The 26,148-nt window shown below is 52.2% G+C and overlaps 1 protein-coding gene across 2 annotated transcripts in view; it reads left to right on the top strand.

Moving 5' to 3' along the window:
• Positions 1 to 3,625: 3,625 nt before the first annotated feature.
• SCUBE1 (signal peptide, CUB domain and EGF like domain containing 1) overlaps positions 3,626 to 26,148 on the top strand; it is a 126,629-nt gene continuing 104,106 nt past the window's right edge. The window contains exons 1-3 of one of the 2 annotated variants that reach the window (XM_070790537.1): positions 3,626 to 3,791; positions 7,809 to 7,943; positions 25,306 to 25,434. In XM_070790537.1, coding sequence (XP_070646638.1) covers positions 3,704 to 3,791; positions 7,809 to 7,943; positions 25,306 to 25,434 — 352 coding nt within the window. In that variant the 5' untranslated portion in view covers positions 3,626 to 3,703. The remainder of the gene's footprint in view (positions 3,792 to 7,808; positions 7,944 to 25,305; positions 25,435 to 26,148) is intronic. The other variant, XM_070790538.1, reaches the window with a different exon arrangement.

Raw genomic sequence — 26,148 nt, 5'->3', positions numbered from 1 at the left:
GGTATGACTATGAACGTTCATTTTTAATAAGAGAGGATAACGAAAGCCTCTAAAGTCGTCAAGATCAAGGCTTTCACATCCCTGCAGTGACATTTTATGCTTAAACTTTATTTTCTCAAAGAACTTTCTGTGGTTAAAGAACAACTGTTAGGAATCAAGAGACTTTTTCATGAGGAAGTAAAAACAAAAGCAAGGTGTTCTTACATGGAGGGCTGGAGTCAGCAGGCTGGCATCCAGTGGCCCAGGCTGTGTGTCTGTCTGGCAGAAGAGAAGTACTCAGGTCAGCCTCTGCGCAAGCCTCTGTCACCAGGGGGCGCCAAAGGGCCCCAGAGGACAGCGGTCCTGCTGGCCAGCCCAGCTTCCCTGTGGGCACCGAGGATGGAGGTGACCAGGAGTGTGTGGGCAGCTGGATTCACACCCCAGGGCCCTGTCAAACAGCCAAAATAAGCTTTATCCACTCCCTGGGGTGATGCAAATCCTCAGTTAAGTGATGTCTGCCTTGTTTCTTTGTCCATTCATTCATTTATCCAACAATCATTCCTTAGGTCCCAGCTGGGAGCTGTGACTCCAGGCGCGGATCAGCTGTGAGCCCCACCTTCAGGAACCCCCAGGCTGGGAGGCGACAAATATGAAACCCAGGGTGAGCTGGACTCTGATAGGAAAGCGGCAGTGCCTGTTGGATCCCAGAGGAGGACCTACTCCCTGCTTGAGGGTGGGGGTGGGGCAGAAGAAGAGGGGTGAGCCTTGTGAAGATCAAGGGTGATCCTGGCAGAGACTGAAAGCTGTGAACACAGGATGCCTGTGGGGCCCTCTTTGCATTGGTTTGTTGAGGAGAGGACCACTGGGGAGGGCAAAGGGTGCGTTGTGAGCCCCACAGAGTGTTCAGCGTTGCTTGGTAGGCAACAGGGAGCCATGGAGTGTTCCCTCCCAAGGCGACTGTCTCATCCATGTCCAGGCCTCACTCGCCCAGCTCAGTTTCTAGATGAGAAACTAGTATCTAGTTTCAAGATACCCCTTGCTGGAGTCCAGACAAACGGGATCTCACCCCACCAGCTGCCCAGGCACCACCGTCTCTGTGAGCAGCTGGCTTCTGTGTCACCAACAGCCTTGTGCAGCGCTTTACAGTTTGTGAGATGCATTGAGAACACTCACTCCTAGGTCCCCACCTTCTCCCGCTGACCTTGCACACGGCCTTGTCCATCGCAGAAATCTCCTCCTCACCCTTGGTGCCCAATTCTAGGGTCCTGTGCCCCGGGAGGCCTCCCTGACCACCCCTGTGCCAGAACCAACCACCTCTTTCTCTGCCATGTCCTTGAGTGCATTTGTGGGGGACTTAGGAGTGTGTCTCCTCTCCAGCCCTCTCTGCTTCCTGACTCCTCTGCACAGACCATCATCTCTTGGAAGGAATGACTTTTTCTCTGCACACTCTGGTGAGGCTAGCTGGGGACAGGACTTGGTGTCACTGAGAGCTGCCTCTGGGTTCTGGGAGGGCCACAGTCTAACAGGCCACCATCCTGCCTCCATTGCCTCCTTGATTTGGGACGACGGAGCCCAAAATAAGAACCCCCTGCTACCATCAAGCTTGGGGGGCACCGGGCCAGGGATGAGGGGCTGCTGTTGAAGAAGCCCATTAAAGAGCATTGTTTCTAGTCGGCTCGAGCCCCTGAAAGGACCTGCCCTCCCGCCCCAACTCACCTTTGTTACTCTGCTATCTAATGCACAGGACAGTGTGCATCATGCAGAAACCTATGTTCTGAGGGTGCTTCTCCCCCAGAAACCCAAAGCCACGCAAGGGCAAAATAAAGCCTGGTAACAGGGTCTCCCAAATTAAACCACCGGCCAGCACAACCATACACGATATGTCAAGTGTGATGGGGGAGAGGGCTAACCCTCTCTGGTCCCCCCCTGTGGGGACCCCTTGCCTCAGCCCCCAGGCTAGTGCCACAGGCTGTCCGTGATACGAGGTCAGACAGGGAGCAAAGGTGGCTGGACACCGATTTAACTTCCAGGGCTGTGGAGACTGCCTCCAGAAGGTTGTGGGAGTGTGTGTGCAGTCACCCATTTGTGTGTGAGAGGTTGCGTGTTTAAAGTGTGGGATTGTGTGCGAGGGTGTTGGTGAGGATGTATATGAGTGCGAGAGCCTGTATGCCTGAGGGGGTGTGTTGGAGGGTGTACCTGCGTGTGTGGGTGTGTTGGGGGGCAGGGAAGGGAGCCAATGTGGAGAGGAAACTTGGGTGTGTACTGGCGCAAGCAGAGTGGGCAAAAAGAGGGAAGTCTTGTCTTTCAGTAGACCTGAAGAGCAGGAGAGGAAAAAAGAAGCTCTTATTGGTGGTTGTCAAGGAGATGGGCCTTGGGGTTTGCTGAACTTTCTTGCCTTCAAGCGTCCTGCCTGGGGCTGAGAAGGGCCATTTATTTCCAACTTTGCCCGCTGGGCAGGGGGTCTTGGATCCAGGTCTCAAAGGAGTCAGGTGTAGACCCCAGGCCCCGCCAGAGCAACTCTTGGGTGGAATGACCTGACTGCTTGGTCTTCCCACCCCCAGCCCACCATCCCGCGGGACCTTGCATTCTGGGGGCGGGGGCTCATCAAACTTTGCTGTGTAAGACGTCAGCCTTGAGACAAGCTGCGGCAGCCAAGACTGACCGCGAGGCAGACACAGAATCTTTGCCGCGCCCCCTTGCAGACACGGATCCCGCGGTTGTCCTAGGACAAGCGCATTTATAGGCCATTGTCTTTTGGGGAGTGGTAAAAAGTTGGTTTGTTTTGAACGTAAATGTGAAAACGATCTTCAGAAGGTTTTCCTGCCTGTCTTCTTCACGGCTGCCTTGCCAGTGCTGGGCACACAGTGAAAGTAAAGTCGATCAGTCGTGTCGGACTCTTTGTGACCCCATGGACTGTTAGCTTACTAGGCTCCTCTGTCCATTGGATTCTCCAGGCAAGAATACTGGAGTGGGTTGCCATTTCCTCCTCCAGGGGAATCATCCTGACCCAGGGATCGAACCCTGGTCTCCCGCATTGTAGGCAGCCGCTTTTACCGTCGGAGCTACCAGGGAAGTTGCACACAGTAGGTGCTCAATAAACACTTACGAAATGGATGAAAGAGCAATTCTGCTTCGAGCGGTCTGCGTTTCTTTCGATACAAATGGATGCCTCCGGGGCCTTTCTCGACCTCCAGAGCCGGTGGGCAGGCCCCCTCCTCTCCCTAGAGTGTGTGTGTGTGTGTGTGTGTGTGTGTGTGTGTACGCGCGCCCGCGCGCGCGTGCTGGTGGATGGCTGCTGCCCCCTAAGGAGCGGCCACCCTCGACGGACAGGGCGGGACGTAGGAGCAGGGGGCAGAGGGAGGGAGCAGCCTCAGAGGTGGCTCTGGCCCGGCCTAGACCGTGAGCCCAGCGGCCCGGCGATCGGGGCCCCTAGCCCCCACCTGCCGCCGGCCGGGAGAGGAGGGGGACGCCCCAGACTCCCGCCCCTCCCCCCAGGCCGGCGGCCGGCGCCCATTGGGCGGTGGAGCTTGGAGCCCCGCCCCCGGAGGCAGCGGGCCAATGAGCGCGCGGCTGTCACCTCGTCAGTCGCGCCGGCTCGGAGGCCGGGAGCCGGAGCGCTGGCCTCGGAGCCTGCAGCTGGGAGCGCTCGGCGAGCGGCCGGTCGGTGGGGGTCCCCGCGCCCCGCACGCCCCGCACGCCCGGCCCGGCCCGGCCCGCAGTGAGCATGGGCGCGGCGGCCGTGCGCTGGCACTTGTGTGTGCTGCTCGCCCTGGGCGCGCGCGGGCGGCTGGCGGGGGGCAGCGGGCTCCCAGGTAAGCCCCGACCCGGTGGGCGGCGAGGTCCCGGGCGGGCCCCCAGCCACGCGCCGTCGGGAGGGCTGCAGCCCCGCCCTGACTCTGCAAAGTAACTTCTGGGGCCGGCCGCGGAGCGTCCCCTCCGCGCTGCCCGGGCCGGCCCGGGGGCTCCCAGAGCGCAGCGGGGCCGGAGCAGGGAAGGCGGGTGGCCGAGGCCCCGGGGGAGCTGGGGCGGGGGGTGGTGTGTGAGGGCTGGAGGAAGAAAGAAAGCACGACGGCCCGCCGAGGGGCTCCGCCGCCAGCCCCGGCGCACCGCCCAAGGGCGGGAGGGAGTGGGGACCCCCACCGCAGCCGGACGGGAGCTCCCCCCTTCCCAGGGAAGAAGGGAGGCTGGGAGGGGAGACCCGCGAGGAGGGGAGCAAGGGAAAGAGGACTGACCCCGAGAGAAAGAGAAGGAGGATGTGGGAGACGGAGAGACAGACGGACAGAGACGGAGGTACACAAAAGGACGCAGGGAACAAAATCCCGGAGAAAGACGGACTGAAAGAGTAGAGACCAGAAAGACCGAAGCAGGCAAGGAGGAAACCCAAGGGAGTAGGCAGGAGGCAGATGAGCATCTGGAAGGAAAAAGATCAAAAGAGGGAGATGTGAAGGCGGGCGGGAGGAAGGGATGGGAAGAGAGGGAAAGAGAGGTGCAGCCAGTGGGGCGCAGGAGAAAGGGGGGAGGGCGGGGGAGGGGGGAGGGAGCCAGCCAGACCGAGGGAAGGAGGGAAGGATGAGATGGCTGGAAAGCGGTGGACAGATGAACAGACAGGAGGGGGAAGACTGAAGAACAGACACGGAGGAAAGGAGAAGCTTGGAGCCAGAGGGCGGGGAGATGGAACACCCTGAGGGGGTCCACCAGAGACAGGCAGGAGACTGGGGGTTGCCGGTGGGTAGGTGGGCAGGCAGCAGAGGTGAGGTCGGGGTTCCCCACGGATTTCAAGGGACCTGGGCACACCCCATCCCCTCCTGCTCTCTCCGGTGTCTTCCACAAAGCTGAAGACACATTCTCCCCTCCCACGTCTGACCCTGTCCCTCAGAGAAGCTTCCCTTCTTTTGGTCCTCTGAGAGAAGAGACCCTGCCTCACTCTCCCCGGCTGCACCATGGTCCCCTGGCTGCGCCCACTGCCCGGCTCCCTGAGGTCTGTGTCTGGCAGCAGGAAGTCTATTCCTGGGAGTTAACCCTTGAGTGAGGATGCCGGGCCATTGAAACTATTCCACAATTGAAGCCAAGCTGTTTTCTCCCCCTGTGGCCCCAAGGGAAACTGGGGCCCACTGCCACACCCCCACCGTCTGTGGGTATCTCTCCTGGTTCCTTCAGCCCCATTGGATTGCTCCTGTATGTGCCTGTCTTCCTCTCTCTGTCTGTCTGCTTGTATCTGTCTGCACCCCCATCCAAGCCTTGTGCTGCTCTAAGACAACTCGTGTCAGAGCGAGCACCTGTGATGGGAGGGGAGGGCTGTGCTGGGCTGTCCAGGCCAGGACTGGGGCCAGGGAAATTGCAGGAGCCCCTGGGCTGTGTGCCCTCTCCCTCTCCTCCAACTTGCCTGCCCTCTCCCCAGCCCCCACCTAAAGACATGTTTCAAAAGTGTGTTGGGAGACTTCCTTGGCGATCCAGTGGTTAAGGCTCTGCACTTCCAATGCTGGGATTGAGTTCAATCCCTGATCCCTCTTGAGGGAACTAATATCCTGCATGCTACAGGGCACGACCCCCCCCCCAAATAAAGGGTTTTTTTTTTTTAAAACTACAATTTAAAAAAAATTGTGTTGGGAGGTGCCCCTACTGCCCCTTGGCTAACATCCATCCATTTTCATCCCACGAGGACGCCTGCCTAGGTGTGATACTGGGGGCACGGGGACCTCAGAGCCCCAGGCGGTTTGACCCCTGAGAAGTGGGAAGAGCTGTAAGTGTGGCCCATTGCCCCGTCTGGCCGTGTCTTAGAAGTGGCCCTGGTCCTCTCCCCTGGAACGTGCAGATCTCTGGTCTCTGGCTTCCTGCCCTTGAGGCTATGCCACCCCTCTCGGGGTTCCCGCTGTGGTCACTTCTCCAGAAGGGGATGGTCCACTGGCCTGATGTTCCTCCTGGCCCCTGGCTGTCTGATGACTGGCTTTGGTCTACGCTGACTGCCTCCTGGCCCCTGATCCACCATCCTTAGGGCAGCTGTAGAGGGTGGGCTGTTGACCTGAGCAGATACAACCATTCTGAGAAAGGATGCCACCTGCTCTGTGTGTGTGTGTGTGTGTAGGGACGTGATTCTGTTGTATTTCTTTTTGATGCCTCCCTTTAGGGGCAGGCTGGAACCTTGGGGAGGAACAGTCCTGGAGGGAAGTGGTTCTCTTAGAGAGGTCTCCCCATGCAGATTTAGAACCCAGATGCCAGCCAGAGCAGTAATTCAGAGTGGACATTCTTGAGGGGCAGACGGGCTAGGGTAAAGCAGAGGCATGAAGAGCAGAGGGCATTCCAGGAGTTCCCCAGGCTTGCCCCTGGGTGATGGCCCTCGCCATAGCTACTGAGAGTTCCTTGTGCTCCCCTCTGGGTCCTTCTGTCTGTCTGTCACCCATCTGTACTCTATTCATAGCTGACTGGAAGCAACATGTCATGTGGGAAAGTCCTGTACCTGCTTATCCTGAGTCAGAGTCCAGTCTCTGCTCCTAATGAGCTCCTGACTGTCGGCAGGCTTCTCTGGGCCTCAGTTTCCTCATTTATAACCTGAGGAATGAACCTAGATTATAGCTAAGGTTCTTCTGGCTGCATTATCCTGTGCTCTGAGGGCCTTCCTGCTGCCTGAGCTGTGTGTGTGTGAGAGAGAGAGAAGTGTATATACAGATGCACAGAATCTATTTTACATTATTTGCCCAACAGCGATTCCAGACTGATGGTGTATATGGAGGGAAGGCGGTGGGGAGTGCCAGGAACCCTCATAACCTAAACTTAACTTGAGTTTGAAAGTCAGAGTATGAGAACCAGGTTCAAACCTAGATTTCCGAGGTGGAGAAGAGAGAGAACAGGGAGACTGGATGCATCCGTGAGCCAGGTTAGCCCAACTGACAGAATGGGTGCACCGCTGGAACGCTCTAGTCTGGTGGCATGGAGGCCAGGGGGAGAATCCTTTAGGGACTTCCCTGGTGGTCCAGTGGCCAAGACTCTGGGCTCCCAACGTAGGGGGCCCAGGTTTGATCCCCATCAGGGAATTAGATCCCACATGCCTCAACTAAAGATCCCACACGCTAAATGAAGTTCAAAGATCCCGTGTGCCACTGCTAAGACCCGGCGCTGCCAAATAAATAATTTTTTTTTTTTAGAAAAGAATCCTTTATTTCACATCCTAGGGGCTGGGTGGGGCCCATGTTTCAGATCTGCCTCTGTTTCCCCATCTGTGACCCAAAGGGGATGGATTTAAATTCCTCTGAGGACCCTTCTGGCTCTAAATTCTAGAATAAGGAGGGTGGAGGAGGGTTGGAGAGATGCTTGTGGGGAGAGCAAGACATGCAGAGAGACGCTTTTCCTCTCTATGTTCCTAAAGTGAAAAGTGAAAGTTGCTCAATCATGTCCAACTCTGTGACCCCATGGACTATACAGTCCATGGACTTCTCCAGGCCAGAATAGTGGAGTGGGGAGACTTTCCTTTCTGCAGGGGATCTTCCCAACCCAGGGATCGAACCCAGGTCTCCTGCATTGCAGTCGGATTCTTTACCAGATGAGCCACCAGGGAAGTCCTATGTTCCTAAGCCTCCGCTTTCTCAGCTTTGTAATGGGAACGATAACTCTACCTAATGGAATCGTTGTGAAAATAAACAAGACTGGCACCTGGCACAGAGCAGCCGCCCCAAAGATGCTACCAGTCACCACCTGTCACTCCAGGTGGTTGTGTGACAGCTCTTCCTGTTAATTACCCCAGGGACCATGGTGGGGCGGGAGGCAAAAGGAACTCCCTGCCCCACACTGGCTGCCCACGTCCCGGCCACACCTCACCCGTTGTTCCCCCACCCCAGCAGGGGCCGTCGACGTGGACGAGTGCTCGGAGGGCACGGACGACTGCCACATTGATGCCATCTGCCAGAACACGCCCAAGTCCTACAAATGCCTCTGCAAGCCAGGCTACAAGGGGGAAGGCCGGCAGTGTGAAGGTGAGCCCGGCTCAGCCCTCGGGCCAGACCCACAGCCCCCATGGCCCTTGCGGGTGGCCTCGGTCAGCCCTGGCAGGGAGGCTGCAGGCTGCCCTGGAACCTGGGCTGCTTCCTTTGGAGGTCGAGGAGTATTTAACTCTCCTTGAGTTTGAAACTTTTGGAGTTTCTATTTAATAAGAAATTGAGGTGGAGCACTGGATGGTGTATTTGTCCATCTGTCCCTGACCGGATGTATATGGGGTAGAGGCCTGGGGTGACCCCCAAGGTGGTTGTTGTTCAGTCACCAAGTCGTGTCGGACACTTCGCGACCCCGTGGACTGCAGCACGCCAGGCCTCTCCCGGTCCCTCGCCATCTCCCGGAGTTTGCCCAATTCATGTCCATCGAGTCGGTGATACCATCCAACCATCTCATCCTCTGTCACCCCCATTCTCTCTGGAGGAGGGAATGGCAAACCACTCCAGTATACTAGCTGTGAGAACCCCATGAACTGTAGACCCCAAGCTCCCTAGTTTCAAATCCAAAGCTACCTGTATATCCTGTGTAGCTTCTCCAAGGGAGCTTCGCAGGAGCAGCCACAGCGCCTGTGGGGTTGGCTCAGGTCTCCTGCGTCGATGATACAAGCGTGGGCAGAGACTGGTGTTGTCTGTCTATCTAGCCTTCCTTCCCGGCACCTGGGATGCTGGTTTGAGCATATGGCCCTAGAAACTCGGCAGGCTGAAAGTCAGAGGCAAGAACACTCTTCACTGTCTTTGGAGGGGACTTCTCAAGCTGGACAGAACCTTTGGGAGCATTTGTCCAAGAGGGTCTCTGGTCATTCTGTCTCCAAGGGTCTGGCACACGACCCAGCATTGGGGGGCCAGAGACGGCTCTCTTCCAAGACTGATGTACAGCCCTGGTTGAGACTCAGGATCCAAGGCTTCCCTGTCTGTCCCCGCTTCACAGATGAGGAAAACTGAGGCTCTATTGGAGAAGTCACTTCTGCAAGGTTCCCCCCCCCCAAACCCTGTTTCACAAGGGCATGGCTGCGACTCATACCCAGGCCCCTTAATTCCTGCCCAAAGCTCTCTGTCATCTCATTGTCTTCTCCCTGAGCCCTGCCAGCTTCCATTTTCAAAACCTGAGACTTGTACTAGGTAAGCAAGGTGGGTGCCTGCTCCTAGGTTTTTATAGGAGCTGGGTTTTGTAGGGAACACGCTGTGCCTCCTCAGGACGCTGGTATTGTTTATCCATCTCATTTGTTGGGCATCTACTTAAGGCTGAGTGCCAGATAGATGACCCTGTCCTGGATCATGCCCGGTTTGGCCACAGCCCTGGCCTTGCTTGAGGTCCAGAAGCCAGAGCGGGGAGCTGGCGCCTATCCACAGACCTCTGGAAGGAGGCCAGGCTGGAGGCAGATAGAGCAGGCCGGCTGCTGTTAGGCCTGGGCATGAGCTTGGTGGTTCTGGCTGGCACATGTGAGACGCTGTTTTCTTCTTATCTTTTGCTCTGCCCTCTGGCTGGGGGCTTCCCAAGGTGACCCCTGTATCCACCAGTTGAAGCTGCTGACCCAGCCTGTTCCTCCTCCAGCCCAGCTCCTGAGGTGGCCCACCCCCGCCCCCCGCTGTCCCTTGCCCAGGATGCCCACGTTTTGTGCCCTACCTGTTGCCCTGAAGTCCTGCAGAGTCCAGAATAGCTTCCCACTCTGCTCGAGTGGAACCCCCCAGGGTGGGGGTCCCGGTCACTGGCTCTGGGGGCCTGATGGCCCCAGTATGAGGATAAAAGAGAACAAAGCTGTGAGTGTGCTTCAGTCTCTCCAGCCTGGCTCTAGCCTCTGGCCTCATCTGAAGCTCGGATGCCCTTGTGCCCTGGCCACACATACACACACCAGGCCAGTCGTGTTTCTGAGACCCAGCTCAGATGTTTCCCCTTCATGGAGCTCCTTTCCCTCCTTTTATGCCCTGGCTAACTCCTCATCTGTCTTAAGACCTCCTGAAGACTGAATGAAATCATCAGCTCTCTCCAGCCTTTCTGGCACCAGGGCCCGGTTTCCTGGAAGACAGTTCTTCCACGGACGGGGAGGGATGATTTTGGGATGATTCAAACGCATTGCAGTTATTGTGCACTTTGCTTCTATCATTGTTACATCACCTTCACCTGCGGTCATCAGGCATTTGATCCCGGAGGTTGGAGACCCCTGGGGTAGGGTACCAGAGCCCTGGGAGCCTCAGTGTCTGGTTGACAGTGGGCACTCAGCATACAGTAGGCGCTCAGCACCCAGGGGGTAGCACTGTTATCCATGTCATTGTCAGCATTGTTATCTGCTCCCATCGTCATCATCAAAGCTCTGTCATGTACCATTGGTGGTTTCCATGGTGTAAATGGGGGCTTCCCAGGTGGCGCTAGTGGTAAAGAACCCACCTGCCAAAGCAGGAGGCATAAGAGACACAGATTCGATCCCTGAGTCAGGAAGATCCCTTGGAGGAGGAAATGGTAACCCGCTCCAGTAATCTTGCCTGGGTTAAGATTAATCCCATGGACAGAGGAGCCTCTAGGGCTACAGGCCATGGGGTCCCAAAGAGTCAGACATGCCCAGAATGATTTAGCGTGCACTAAACCTCAGGCGCGGCAGACCGTTTGCTGGCACCTTCTCCTGTAGCAGACGTCAATCAAACCTGCTTTCCCTCCCTGGGCCCCTTCATCTGCAGGTCCTGAGCTGGTGTGGGGTTTGCAGAGGCTGGTGTTGGAGTTTGGGAAGAAATGAGTTCCCTTGTCCTAGAGATCTGAAAGGTTTTGCTGTTTACTGTGGTAAACAGAGAGGACAGGGTCTTAGCAGGCCCAGAGAAGGCGCCTTCCACAGCCTCCCTCACTCTTCACAGGAAGAGGTCAGCCTGTGACCGCGCCCTGCCTCCCAAGTGGGGCCAACTGAGCCCCATAACTGTTGCCTTGAAACTCCTGCTGCCGGAGGAAAACCCTTTAGCAAACCCGGTGCCCGAAGCAAGCAGATCCCCCCATTCCGGGGATGGCTTCTCACCACGCGTTCAAGGCCATCTTGCCACGTGGTCACGTGCATGTGTGATGATGGTGGTGTGTCTGCACACGCAGCCGCGGTGTGTCTGGCGAGCAGCCTGGGGCCACACGTGGTCAGCTTACCGCCGGCAGGGGGCTTGCTGTAGGCAGACTGAGGGGTCTCAGACAGCTGGGAAAGACCCTGAGCAAGGCTGAGGATAAACCAGTGTTTTCTCGATGGTTCTCATCTGACAGTGTCTGAAGTCACTCGAGGTGAGTTCACGGACATGCAGAGTTGGAATGAGCTTTAAAGGGCCTCTAAGGCAGCCCCCGAGTTTTATAGATGACTGCCCCTCTTTGTTGGCTTTGCCAGCCCCACAAAACCTCTGTTTAGCCCACTTCACTCTGGCTTAATGGTTCCCAGGTCTCCTCCTGGAATGTGGGCTCCTCAAGGTCAGGGTCTGTTACCTTTCAGCTCTGATGCCTAGAACCCAACACCAGGCCTGGCACAGGGATTGGGAGACATCTGTTGGGTGAATTGGTGGATGGATGAGTTGCAGCGGTCACCTCCTCCAGGAAGCCTTCCCTGCTGCCCCAAACAGGTCAGCTGTCACCAATGAGCATCACTCCTTTGGAGTTCCTGTCACACTGGGTTGCCATGACCTGTGTGACTTCACTTAGGGTTGGGCCTAGAGCTGGCACTGGTGGATGAGGTGAATGACTATTGCCCATGTCTGAGGGGTATCAAGAAAGGTCTCCTAGAGCCTCCCACACTTTGAAGGTTTTATGGATGAGGAAGCCAAGTCTGGAAAGGGGTGAGGTCTAGTCCACGGATGTCTGCTGGGACCAGTGGCAGAATTAGGTTGAGGAGATGGGGCCCAGGAAGGTTAGTCTCTCACCAGGTCACCCAGCTGAGGGACAGAAGGGCCTAGACTATGATCCCGGTCAGCCATGAGGTCCCAGCAGTGGCCCAGGCCCCCAACAGCCTTAGCTATGGAGTGTCAGGGGGCCTCAGAGACCTTTTCACACCTCCCCTTGCCTCCGTCAGCTCTTCTGAGCCAGGCCTCATGAGCCTGGGCCGCTGGAGACATTCCTCAGCTAGCTGACCATTTTGAATGCGGTCGTTCTCTGTATCTTTTCCTCCCTAACTTCCCCCAGCATCACTGTCCTTTTATAGGCCCTCCAGTTTGCGGGCTCCTTCCCACCCCAGGGCCTTTGCACGTTCTGTCTCCCCATCCTTCTTCATTTAGCTAAGCTGCTGCATTCCCCACCCCCACCAGGCACGCTGTGCATGGACCTTCAGGGAGCTGCCAGGGCCAGCCCTGTGCTGGCCTCCTGGTCTGAATTAGTCGGGCCTGTTTGTACTCTTTCTGTCGAGGGGGCAGGCCGGGGGTGAGGAGGGGGCATTTCAGTCCCTTTAAATGCTTCAACTCATTTAACTTTAATTGCTTTGTTTTCATAGACATGTGCTAAGGAAAAGGACCAAATTATAGCTTGAATTGGGTCTTGCTAATCTTAATGAAAAGCTCTCATTTATAATCAGGACCAGGTCCCAAACGTGGAGCGAACCACCCTCAAATGGCTTGTTTAAATAACTGAGACCCTCCTGATCATCACTGTTTAGTCTGCAACAGCAGTGCACATCGCCCCTTCTACATGTACTTAATTTCTTAAATCATTTATTCAAGTGCTTTCTTCCACTTGCAAGTTCCAACTCGGACCTTTTCCAAAATGTCATAATTAAAACTCTTGGGGGAAATAGCTTTTTGTTTTGGCCACAGTATATCAAATATATTACTATTTTCCGTTTTCTGTGAAAAGGAAAAAAATGACAGCCTTATGGGCATCGGAGATCACAAAATTAGCATGTAAGTAATGCATGTAAATAGTCACTTCCTGAATTTTATATCCCCGGGGCCTACTTGTCAGTCACCGAAGTTAGGTAGATTACAGGCCATGCTATTAAGTGTTTTAACAAAACTCTTAATAACACACCCAGTGATCCATTTAGTTTAACATCAGAAAAAAAACAAAAAAACCTTAAGAGCAATTGGCCTTCTGAGGAAATAATGTCTATGACCTTATTAAATCATTTTCATCATTATTACACTCTTTACTGAAACTCCAGATACAATTCTGCTTTTTTGGGAGGCCAGCAAAGGCAGTTCAGAGGTGGGCTGGGAGGGGGGGAGGAGGGGAAATTCTTCTTCGAGTCTTAAAACGTGCAATTATGCATGCTAACGTGTGCCCTGCTGAAGATGAAAGCGCTGGAGTCCGGCAGACCAGCGGGCAGGAAGAAATCGGATGTGACTTAAAATTCCAAGCTGCTGTCAGCTAGCAATTAGGCAGCGTGGCTTGCAACTGGTCCCAGATCTGCTGCGGAGCTGAGGCTTCTTGGAGCCCTGGTCCATTTTGGGGAGGAAAAGTTAAGAGCTTGTATCGTTGGCATCGAAGCACGAAGAGGCATTTGCCTCCCTAAGCCTCGGTTTGCCCGGGTGTAGAATGTGTCCACTGGGCCAGATTCAGTTCAGGATGGAAACTGTTCACTGAGCACCTACTCTGTGCCGAGCTCGGGGCCGGGGCCACGACCTGTTTTCCCGATCTCCCCATTCAGGGGAGAGACAGATCGGGAAAGACGTGATCGTTAACAGGGCGTGGTAAGTACAGCCGTGGAAATACAGACCAGACTCAGTGGGGCGAGAAGGACAGGGGCCAGCACTGCTGGGGGAGGGGGAAGTCTGAAAGGGCTCCCTGGAGAGGCGGTCATCTGGGCTAAGTTAGGAAGGCAGAGGGGGTCTCTGACACTCCTTCCAGCTCTGATGGTCCCGGAACACGTGTGTCTCAAGGATGCCGAGGTCTGATTTTATCCCTGCCGACTCAGTGAGTGCAGCAGGTGACTTAGCCTTCCTCCCATCGTGTGGGATGGGGGGCACCTGTCTCACCCGGTGGGCGCCGAGTGGGGGCTGGGAGAGGGACAGCGCCTGGCTATAGGCACGAGTGCCTGCGATCAAGCTTTCTTTTTTCTCTAAATCCCCATTTCTCCTAGGGATAGAGGGCCTCTGCCCCCACCCCCACCCCATCTCTGAGCACCCACCCCCCACCCCCAGGGCAGTAGGCCTCCTTCCGTCCCTTCCTCTAGGCCCTCTAGCCTCCTCTTGGCCGCTTCTTATTACAGTGGCTATATTTGTTTTTCCATCCGAGGAATGCTAACCAGCAAAAACCATTATTTCTAAGAAAATAAACCACGGGCCTTGTTGGCCTTTGAATGCTACTGAAGTGGATGGTGGCCTTCCCCAAAGGCCTTGAGACAAAGAGGGCTGGAGGGCTCGTGTGTGCAGGCAAGGTCAGGGGGTCTCGGAGGGGTGCTTGGAGGGGCTCTTCCAGATGGGCCAGGGCTGCAGCCCCTGGGAGGAGAGGGGAAAACCCCAGCTGGCCAGCGTGGACTTGCTGCCCTGTTAATAACGGCGGCTGCTGCAGCTTAGCCTCCACTCCCTCCGGGGGTGCCCAGAGGCACTACCCTCTCCCAGAGACCCCTCCCCCCGCCCCCCACCTCTGTCTGGACCTCCTGCCCTTTGAGTCGAGGGGAGCAGGGCTGGATGTAGGTCCGTGGAGACCTGGGCGCCCGCCTAGGTGACCTTGGGCAGGTCTGTGGACCTCTTGGGCCTTAGAGTGCGTGCTTAGTCGCTTCAGTCGTGTCCGACTGTCTGCGACCCTGTGCACCATGGCCTGCCAGGCTCCTCCCTCCATGGGATTCTCCAGGCAAGAATACTGGAGTGGGTTGTCATTTCCTTCTCCATGGGCCTTAGTGTGCTGACTGCAAACTCAGGCCTCTTTTGAGCCCCACAGTGGGCAGCTCTATCTTCAGGGTGCTCCTTGCTACGATGGCGCCCAGTTTGGGCTCAGTCTGTGAGGGTTCCAGGTGGGCTCTGGCAGGACTGTGGGCATTGACAGCCCCACGGGCAGGCCTGGCCAGACCAGAGTGCTGGGGGAGCAAGGCTGTCCTTGCATGAGACGTGTTCATCCTTGTCTGTGTCATCCTTCCTGTCTAGACTGGCAGCTCCTCGTGGCCAGGGTCTGGCTGAGGACAGGAAGGTGCTGGGACAAGAGGGCAGAAGTTGGAGAGATGGCTTGATCCCTAGTGAGGACCATGGGCCCTGGCTCCCTATTCACTGAAGCGTGGGGCATTCTCCAGGTGACTGTGTCTAGGTTAGGATGGTGGAGTCTGCCGCCAGCCTGCCTGGCTTCCAGTCTTGGCTTTGCCACTTCCTAACTGGGCGATCTAGCATGCGTCCCTTCAGTTCTCTGAGCCTCGGTGTCTCTTTCTGTGACGGGGAGAGTGAAGCCCTTCCCGCTTGGCTATAGCTGCGGGCCATTAGAAGACGGTGGGCAGTCACCCTTACCGTTATTGACATGACGATTAGGGAGCAACTCCACTGGGGACCTGGAGAGAAAGGGAGTAAAATCAAAGTGCTCCAGGCCAGCTCCTGAGCCTCCGGAGCCCAGAGGGCAGGCTGTGGGCTTAGGGGGAGAAGCCTGAGCTGTGGGTCTCGGGTTCAGCCCCAACCTGCTGATATGGTCAGCTCTTCAGTCCCCCTCTCTGGGTTCAGTTATCCCTTTATCAAATCCAGGGGTGCACTGGAGGAGCTCTGGGACCCCAGCCTGCCTGTTCCAAGTGGTGGCTCAGGCTCTTGGGCAACTGTATTTCTGACCATCCTTCTGTTGAGTTCACAGGTTGGGTCTGTGGAGCACCCCCTCAGAGCCTGAAGTCTCAGGGTCTGGGGCGTCCCCCCTGCCTTTTTGGTAATGGGGGTGGGAGAATGACTGTGCTTCTGATTGGCAAGGGAGCAGCAGGAGCCTCAGCTCTGAGCTGGCAGCCCCTCATTCCCATCTTGAACACTCTGAGAAGGCCGCTCCCCACCATCCAGGTTGCTTGGGCATCCGCTAGGCCTGATGTCAGAACTTGGGAACAGCGAAGGGTCCAGAGGGTTTGGGAGGGAGAAAGGGAGTAATTAACTGGCCCTTGGGGTTCAGTAGGCAAGTCCCAGCCTGATACTTGGGAGCCACAAAGCTCACCATGAGCCCACACAGAGCAGAGGACACTCAGGGTCAGTTCACAGTGAGTGCCTGCACCCAGGCCGAGCCCCCGAGACTCCCCAGCATGATGTACGAGAACACTGACAGCATTAACTGAGAAAAACAGCTTTAATGAGATATGATCCATGTACTATACCCTCACCCACTTAAAGAATACAATTCAGTGCCTTTTAGTTTATTTACAGACTTGTGTACCCATCACCAAAACCAAATTTAGACCCTCTTCATTACTCCAAAAAGAAACACTGTGCCCCTTAACCATCACGCCCCAGCTTCCCAGTCCCCAGAAACCACTAATCTGCTTTCTGTCTCAATACTTTTGGCTCTTCTGCAGAAGTCATATAAATGGAAGCCCACAAAATGTGGCCCTTTGTGACTGAGAAAGCATTCTCCAAAGTCTGATGGCCTGGCCCACTTCCTGGCTCCCCTTATATTAGCTGTGTGACCTCGGGCAGGGCAGCAACACCTCTGAGCCTTGGTTTCCCTTGCTGTCAAATAAAGGTGTTCATACCCACTTCTTAGGGTGCTCAGAGCCAAGGGCCTGCATACAGCCTCACACGTCCATGAGGGCTTCGATCGAGATGGCTACTCATTCGTTCAATGCCAAGCAGACTTTGGGGAGACATGCTGCTACTGCTGAACCTGCAGCTCACCAGGACACGGTTCTTGCCCCGTGGAAGTCGCAGCCCCGAAGGACACGTAATAGCAAGTGACAGCAATGAGTGTCCTTTCAGGGAGCCGCGGGGCCCAGAAGGTGGGGCGAAGTGCCCCCCCCGCGTCTGCCAGGCAATTTGCAAGAGTTCAGAGCGGGCAGTGATGCGGACGCTTGGTCTGTGGAAGGGCATGGATGTCTGTGAGCTCTGGGCAGAGGAAAACAGCGTGAGCAAAAACATGGAGGCCCGAAGCCGTGGAGGCCCGAAGCCGTGCAGGCCACTGGGAGAGGTCAGCCCACAGCTCAACCCCATGGTTACCTTGGATCATGGGTTGGCTGGGGGGAGGACCTTCCCACCCTCTGGCTGAGCCATGGTCATTGTGTGCCGTTAGGAATGAAAAAGTATATAGATTTGTGTTGGTTTTGCATGACCTTTGACCTTTCCCATAATTAACTGCTGGGCCCACTTCTGGCATTGTCTCGGCAGAAGGGAAACCTGATCGATGGATGCCAGGAGTCTGCCGAGAGCGGGTCTCATTACTCAGTCATTACAAACCCAGAGCTTAACCCTGTGCCACCGGAGACGGGGGGCTTAATCCTTCCTGCTGGGCGGCCCTGCGGAACCACCTTCCCGCGAATGTAATTAGCCAACAAACCGGATTAAGATTTATTCACCAATAAGGACTCAACTTCCTAAGCCATACATCTCTCCCAGAATGGTTGCCTGATCTAAGGAGTGCACGGTTTTTCCTAAAGCCCCAGACAAAGGAGAAGACGTGTTAGCGCCCAGCCAGCGAAGAGTTCTTTGTTAGAGCGTTTGCTCTCCGCTGTCTGCAAGGAATGTTGAGAAAAATGCCAATTTCGAGGGGAAACGGGGAGATGTGTTCAGTAATGATTTCTGAGAGTGGCCAGTAGGGTACTTTAAAAATCCTCATTTGGAGAACCTTTCCGGTCAGTCCTGATTTTTAGAACTAAAATGCCCTAAATGGTATTGAAATGAGAAGAATCTCTGACTCATTGTTGTAGACTCTCTTCGAACCGAGGCACTACAGAATAAATGTATATTTTATGGGGCAGCAAGAATCAATTTTGAATTAAAAAAAAAAAAACAAACTCTTCCCACTCGAGTCCAGGCCAGTGCTGTTGGCACGTAACTACAGCTGTGGAATCGTGTGTGCGTGCTGCCATTTTAATAAAGGAAAAGTGGAATTGCATGACCTTTTAAAATCCTATAATGAGCAGCTCCCTGTGCTGTTTTTCTCTGCTCTGTTGGATGTTGGAAGCTGTTTTCTGTTGGAACTTGAGTTCTCATTAAAAAAAAAAAAAAAAATCCAAGCTGGAGAAGAAGTAGGGATGTTTGGGGCGAGCTGTTGGCCTTCTATTCCTGAACACTCAGGTTGGAGCTTTGTCCTGGCCACTTTCTCTGATATGAACATCTCTGTCACTACCTCTTAACCTCAGGAGCAGGTACGGACCTTGGAAATAAATACGATGATGCACACGATGTCTCTTCCCCAACTTTCTCCTTAATAACTTTTTGAAGCATAAAGCACCTTGAGGATGTGGCTCTAATAGGAATAGAGCCTGCATCTGAATGCAGTCCCTCGCTCCCCTTCCTGGGAAGACCAGGTCTGCAACCATGCTGGGCATCAGCCTTGGCATCAGGAGAAGGGAAGCAGTGGCCACACGGACCTCCCACACCGCTTCACCCCTGTGCTCTTCGCTTCTGCGGCCCCGGAGCCGTCCTCCCTGTGGGGCTGTGTTTCACATGGTTTCTTCCTTTCTTCCTGAACATCCTCTCTGTGCGTCTTTATCCAAATTTCCTTCTTAGAAGAACACCAGTCTTGGATTAGGCCCATCTGACTCCAATACGCATGCACGCTAAGTGGCTTCAGTCACGTCCAACTCTTTGTGACCCCATGGACTGTAGCCCGCCAGGCTCCTCTGTCCATGGGATTCTCCAGGCAAGAATACTGAAATGGGTTGCCATGCCCTCCTCCAGGGGATCTTCCCAACCCAGGGATCAAACTCATGTCTCATGTCACCTGCTTTGGCAGGCAGGTTCTTTACCACTAGCGCCACCTGGGAAGCCCGTACTCCCTACAACCTTATCTAAAGCTTGATTACATCTGCAAAGATCCTATTTCCAAATCAGGTCACATTCACAAGTACTGAGGGTTAGGACATCAACACCTCTTTTGAGGGACACAAACTCACAACAGCCCTTTGCGAATAAATATCTGGACCAGTCTCTCAAAGCAAAAGAAATAAAAGTGAAAATCAACAAATGAGACCTACTCAAACTTAAAAGTTTTTGCACAGCCAAGAAAACCATAAACTAAACAAAAAGACAAAGTATGGAATGGGAGAAAATATTTGCAAATGATGCGACTAACAAGGGCTCAATTTCCAAAATATACAAACAGCTCATATAACTCAACATCCAAAATAATGAGAATAACCTAATCAAAAAATGGGCAGGAGATAGAAATAGATGTTTCCCCAGAAAGACTTACAGATGGCCAACAGGCACGTGAAAAGATGCTCCACGTTGCTAATTATTAGAAATGCAAATCAGAACCACAATGAAGCATCACCTCACACTGGTCAGAATGGCCATCAACCAGAAGTTTACAAGTAGTGAATGCTGGAGAGGGCATAGAGAAAGAGCACCCTCCCACACTGTTAATGGAAATGTAAACTGGTGCGGCCACTATGGAAAACAGTACAGAGGTTCCTCAGAAAACTAAAAATAAAGTGGCCATATGAGCTGGCAAGCCCATTCCTGGATATATAAGCAGACAAAAGTATAATTTGAAAAGATACATGCACCCTTATGTTCACAGCAGCACCATTTACAATAGCCAAGACATGGAAAGAACCCAAGCATCCATCAACAGATACGTGGTTTAAGGAGATGCAGTGCGTATGTTGGGCTGGCCACGCCAGCACAGTACAACGGAACATTACTCAGCCATCAAAAAGAACGCAACATTGTCATTTGCAGCAACAAGCGTGGGGCTAGAGAGTGTCATACTAAATGAAGTGAGTCAAACAGAGAAAGACGAATATGATGTCACTTATGTGTGGGATCTAAAAGATAATACAAATGGATCTATATGCAAAACAGAAGCAGACTCATGTACATAGAAAACGAACTTACGGTCGTCAAAGGAGGAAGGAAGGAATTAGGGGTGTAGGATTAACAGATACAAACTACTGAACATAAAACAGATTAGCAATAGACTTACCATGTAGCTTAGGGGACTACATTCAATATCTTGTAATAACCTATAATGGGAAATAATCTGAAAATATATAACTGAATCACCTTGCTGTGCAGCTGAAACTAACCCAATATCGTAATCAACTACACTTCAAATTTAAAAAAAAGATTAAATAACTAGAGAGCTTGGCTCTGCCCCCCTCCATTCCTTCACCCTCTCCCCACTCCATCTGCCTGTCCCTCATTCTCTAGCTTTAACAGTCCTGAAATAGTGATCCAACATAGACAACAGACTGGTGGTTGCCAAGGGGGAGGAGCTTGGGGGGAGGGCTGGAGAGGGAGACGGTGGTTAGCAGATGGAAGCTAGTATATATGGAATGGACGAACAACAAGGTCCTGCTGTATAGCACAGAGATCTATATTCAGTATTCTGTGATCAACCAGAATGGAAAAGAATATTTTAAAAGAATGTATATATACATATATATCACTTTGCCGTACAGCAGAAATTAACAACATTGTAAATCAACTGTTCAGTTCAGTCACTCAGTCATGTCCGACTCTGCGACCCCATGGACTGCAGCACACCAGGCCTCCCTGTCCATCACCAACTCCCAGAGTTGACTCAAACTCATGTCTCTTGAATCAGTGATGCTATCCAACCATCTCATCCTCTGTCGTCCCCTTCTCCTCCTGCCCCCAATCTGTCCCAGCATCAGGGTCTTTTCCAATGAGTCAGCTCTTCACATGAGGTGGCCAAAGTATTGGAGTTTCAGCTTCAGCATCAGTCCTTCCAATGAGTATTCAGGACTTCAATAAAAATATTTTTTAAGTGGCCTGAGACTGATGGGCATCTTGGAGGCCTGCGGGACCTCCTCTGGGGCTGCTGGCTCTTGGATACGGTTTTTACAATAATAAACCTACTTGCTTTGGCAGAGTTTTTGTTTGTTTATTTATGTGTTTATCTCTCATGCATTAAAGGGTGAGGCTCGCATGATTTTAAAAAACAAAAATTCAAGGCAAAGATACAGAAAATCAGGGGAGGTTTCATCTCTGAGCAGATGGTTCTCCATTCAGGATTCTGGATGGGCAGGTAAAGCAGGTTGGCCCCAGAAGCCTGTGGGAGCACTCCAGGGCTGGTGATTGGAGAAGAACTGATCATTCTAAGTGCTCGGATCTGGGGGAATCTTTTGGGAATGGATTAAAAGAAGAAATGTGAACAGTAGACACTGCTCTCCTCAGGGCATTAGCATCCACTGTGGCCTACACTACTGGGAGTCAAAGGAAGGGAAAGGGTAGAGTTTAAGTTCATTTTTAGTTTATTTATTTATTACTATTTTTTGTCTGCTCCTCGTAGCTTTCAGGATCTCAGTTCCCTGATCAGGGATTGAACCTGTGTCCCCTGCAATGAAAGCACAGAGTCCTAACCACTCTGCCAGGGAAGTCCTAGAGTTGTCATATTGACTATCCAATCAATCTCTTTATAAAAAGCAATCTCCTTATAATGCCTTATGTGTATGGTGATCAAATAGTTTATCATTTTGATAGTAGAAAGGTTGCTATTAGCAATTATCAGACAACAGGCATAAACTAGAGCTTTGCCAGGCAAATTTGGGTGTATGATTGTCTTAACTGGGGAAAGACATCTTTCTCAGACAACGTCTTAAAACAGTTTGTGCAATTGAATTTTATGGATGTGGTGACTCTGTAACTGATTGTGTTTTCCTCCTTGCCTTGGCTTCTAGGAGGCTCAGAGCCATATTTATGGCCTTCCTTTTGTAACTGTGATGAACTTACCAATCGTATCTCTGCATACATTCACCAGCTTTCCCTTATTCTTCAACCTTCATTTATTCTTCTTCAGCACAAGGTAGATAGATAAGGGACTCTCAAGACTCTTCTCCAACACCATAGTTCAAAAGCATCAATTCTTTGGCACTCACCTTTCTTTATAGTCCAACTCTCACATCCATACATGACTACTGGAAAAACCATAGCTTTGACGAGACAGACCTTTGTTGGCAGAGAAATGTCTCTGCTTTTTAATATGCTGTCTAGGTTGGTCATAACTTTCCTTTCAAGGAGCAAGCATCTTTTAATTTCATGGTGTAGTCACCATCTGCAGTGATTTTGGAGCCCAAGAAAACAAAGTCTGTCCCTGTTCCCATTGTTTCCCCATCTACTTGCCATGAAGTGATGGGACTGGATGCCATGATCTTAGTTTTTTGAATGCTGAGTTTTAAGCCAGCTTTTTCACTCTCCTCTTTCATCAAGAGGCTCTTTAGTTCCTCTTCACTTTCTGGCATAAGGGTGGTGTCATCTGCATATCTGAGGTTATTGATATTTCTCCCAGCAATCTTGATTCCAGCTTATGCTTCATCCAGCCCAGCATTTTGTATGATGTACTCTGAATATAAGTTAAATAAGCAGAGTGACAATATACAGCCTTAACGTACTCCTTTCCCGATTTGGAACCAGTCTGTTGTTCCATGTCCAGTTCTAACGGTTGCTTGTTGACCTGCATACAAATTTCTCAGGAGGCAGGTCAGGTGGTCTGGTATTCTCATCTCTTGAAGAATTTTCCACAGTTTGTTGTGATCCACACAGTCAAAGGCTTTGGCATAGTCAATAAAGCAGAAGTAGATGTTTTTCTGCAACTCTTGCTTTTTTGATGATCCAATGGATGTTGGCAATTTGATCTATGGTTCCTCAGCCTTTTCTAAATCCTGCTTGAACATCTGGAAGTTCATGGTTCATATACTGTTGAAGCCTGGCTTGGAGGATTTTGAGCATTACTTTGCTAGCATGTGAGATGAGTGCAATTGTGCAGTAGTTTGAACATTCTTTGGTATTGTCTTTCTTTGGGATTGGAATGAAAACTGACATTTTCTAGTCTTGTGGCCACTGCTGAGTTTTCCAAATTTGCTGGTATATTGAGTGCAACACTTTAACAGCATCATCTTTTAAGATTTGAAATAGCTCACCTGAAATTCCATCACCTCCACTAGAAAAGACATGGGCTTTGTAAACAGCAAGACTTTGTTTTGATCCTTGCCCTACCTTACTATGTGACCTTGAGCAATTACCTCCCTGCACTTTAGTTTGCTCAACTATAAAATGGAGTTAAAATACCTACTCCAGACGGTTAGTGTATGTTTTAGGAATAGATACCTACATACTGAGGTACAAAGTGAGAGGGAGCGACTTCTACCCAATATGAAATAAAACTCCTTCCCGTCAGTCTGACTGATCCAGCCTAAGTCACATGCCCACCCTGGGACCAATAACAGCCATTAATTCCATATATTGTTTGATTAGACTGACGAGGCTCCACCCCCAGAGTTGGGACCAGGCCACCTTCTCCTGAGTCACCTGCATGAATGGAAGAAAGGAAGGAGGCAATAGTCTAGGAGATGCTGGTTTGGATCAGCTGAGAGATGGTGCCATGTTTATAAGTAGTAGAAATGGGTGACCAGTTCACAGACTGCACCCATGTGAAGAGTGTAGAAGATTCACATGTTGGTAGCTGATTAGATGTCAGTGGAGAAGTGGAAGGATAACAATATTTACTGGGATGGAGAACCCCACGGAAGTGCAGGTTGATGAATTAAAGTTGGGCCATATTGCCTTTGGAGTGAATGTGGGCGATCTAGGGGGAGAGGTAGTTAGATTGGTATATCTGGGGCTCGGGAAAAAGGTTGGAGCTGCAGAGATTGAGAGGTAATCAATATCTCAGTCTTTATAAATCCATGTGCCCTTTCAAACACAAAATCTTATACTCTGCCTTTAATGTTATTTAAAACTTCTTAGTACATTAAGTATAATGATCGAAAGCAATTCAAATGATTTACAGCACTGAGCCTGCTTCCCAGCAGACACTGATGGCCTCTGCAGGCAGGAAGCCTCCTGTCTCTTGCACCTCTGCAGATCCAGGCTGCTTGTTCTTCCCTCATCATGGCTGGGTGGCTACCAGGAGGATGCTGCACAGCCCAGACCCTGTATTCTAGCACTTTCAGGGCTGCAGTATTTCCTCTGCTGGCAGCATTCCTGGCAGACAGGTGTCCAGACAGTGCTTGGTCACCTCCAGAGTCGGGGGGCTCACGACCACATGAGGCAGGCTCTGTCTTCCAGATGGGACATACCTACCCCTGAACATTAATTGGCCCTTTTGGCTTTCTCTACTGTGTGTAGCTCTGTCCTCTGGACCGTGTGGAAAGAGGACAAAGCTGGGTGTCTCCCCTTACCAACCCCTCAGGCGTTTGTGGAAGCGGCCAGGTGTGCCTTGAGTTCCCTCTCTTCTTAAGGGTGGCCCCTTCCTGGCTTTCATAGCTGGAACTGCTCATCAAAAATCCCTGCTTCCGATTAGGCTGTGGGAACACTTCCGGTTCTGCTGTGAGAGGCTTCCGGTTGCCATCTTTCCGTGGGCCTGTGGAGCTCGAGGTGGGTAGGTTGAAGGCCACCAGTACCCCTCGTTCTGATGGGGGATTGCACTGGTTCGGATCCCACTTACATAACGCGTCGAGGTGTGTGGCCCTTGGCAAGGCTTTGGCCTTGCTGTGCCTCAGCTTCTTCGATTCCCTTGTAAAACTGGAATATGGATGACGGGGGTCTGTGCCTCATAGTTAATGTGGGGATTGGGGCCTTAATGACACATGGCGTCATCCCTGGGACTTGGCTGGTTCATTGAATGTTAACTGGACTCGCTGCTATAGCTCTCCAGGCCCTCTCGAATCTCTCTGGAACTCCAGAACTGATAGCTCTTTGACCCCTGATGGGAAATGTTGAGAAACACTTAGAACGGCAAAAAGGGTGACCTTTAGGAAGGCTATTAGCCATTGTTCATAAGACAGAAGTCTTTGTTGTAACAAGGAAACTAAAGCAGTAGAAATTCAGATCTGGAAGAAAACCCTGGGGGGAGTATACGGCCTTTTGTCTCATTCTAGAAATTAGGTTTTGTGATGGTATGAGAAGTTCATTTATTTCTTAGACCCTCTCTCACAAGTAATGAGCTCTCCACTCTGGACAACTTTCAAATAGCCTGAAAAAAGCCAGTTTGGGGGGATTTTAGATAGGGTTCTTGCATGCTGTTAGTGTTGAGAGGCTTCAAGGGGGCCAGAGCTGGGTGTGAAATCTTGCCTGCTTCACCATCGGGGGATCTGAAAGTCACTCCAAACATGCCTGCCACATGACCTTGCTCCCCAAGCTGGTGGCTGACCGCCTTCCAAAGCCAAGATCTTCATCTTTGTAACCTTTGGATCTGCTCCCCAGCCCCCAGCAAGGACTTGAGTTAGTGAGTACCTGTTGAGTCATCCTCTAACCACTCATGTCCCAGTGTCTTCAGTGGTGGGGGGAAGAGGACCCTCGGGGTCTTCCTCTGACACTTCTCACGTGCCTCATTTTGCAGACATCGACGAGTGTGAGAATGACCACTACAACGGGGGCTGCGTCCACGAGTGCATCAACATCCCGGGGAACTACAGATGCACCTGCTTTGACGGCTTCATGCTGGCACACGACGGACACAACTGCCTGGGTGAGCGACTCAGCTGTGCCCTGCCCACTGGGCACACCCTGCCTCTTTCTCAACTCCAGCTGGTAACGGTGGGTGCAGTGGGAATGCTTATCCTCTTTTGGTTCCTTGGGTTGAGAAGACCCCCTGGAGAAGGAAATGACAACCCATTCCAGTATTCTTGCCTGGGAAATCCCATGGATAGAGGACCCTGGAGGGCTACAGTCCCTGGCGTTGCAAAGTCCGACATGACTTAGTGACTAAACCACAATGATTGGTTTGCTAGGACTGTTGTAACAAAATAGCACGCTTGAGGAGCTTAAAGTGCAAGAATTTATTTTCTCACAGTCCTGGAGACTGGAAGTCCAGGGACAAGGTGCTCGTGGGTTTGTTTTTAATCTGAGGGTCTCTGCTTGGCTTGCAGATGGCCACCTTCTTGCTGTGTGTTCACATGGTCATCTCTATGCGTGCATGTATCTGGTGTTTCTCCCTCTCTCACTCTCTCTTTGCCCTAATCTCTTCCTATAAGGACACCAGTCATATTGGAGCAGAAGCCATCCTAACAACTCATTTTCAACGTAATTACCTTTTTAAAGGTCCTATCATAAATACAGCCATGTTCTAAGGGTTAGGGTTAGACCTTCAACACATAAATTAGGGAGAAACATAATTCAGCCCATAACAAGGATTCTTATATACTTCCAGATTCTCCTAGTTCAAATACATATATTTTTAAGC

This window comes from Bos indicus, chromosome 5 (assembly GCF_029378745.1).
Source record: "Bos indicus isolate NIAB-ARS_2022 breed Sahiwal x Tharparkar chromosome 5, NIAB-ARS_B.indTharparkar_mat_pri_1.0, whole genome shotgun sequence".
Lineage (NCBI taxonomy): Eukaryota > Metazoa > Chordata > Mammalia > Artiodactyla > Bovidae > Bos > Bos indicus.
This window is presented reverse-complemented; position numbering and strand designations above follow the sequence as displayed.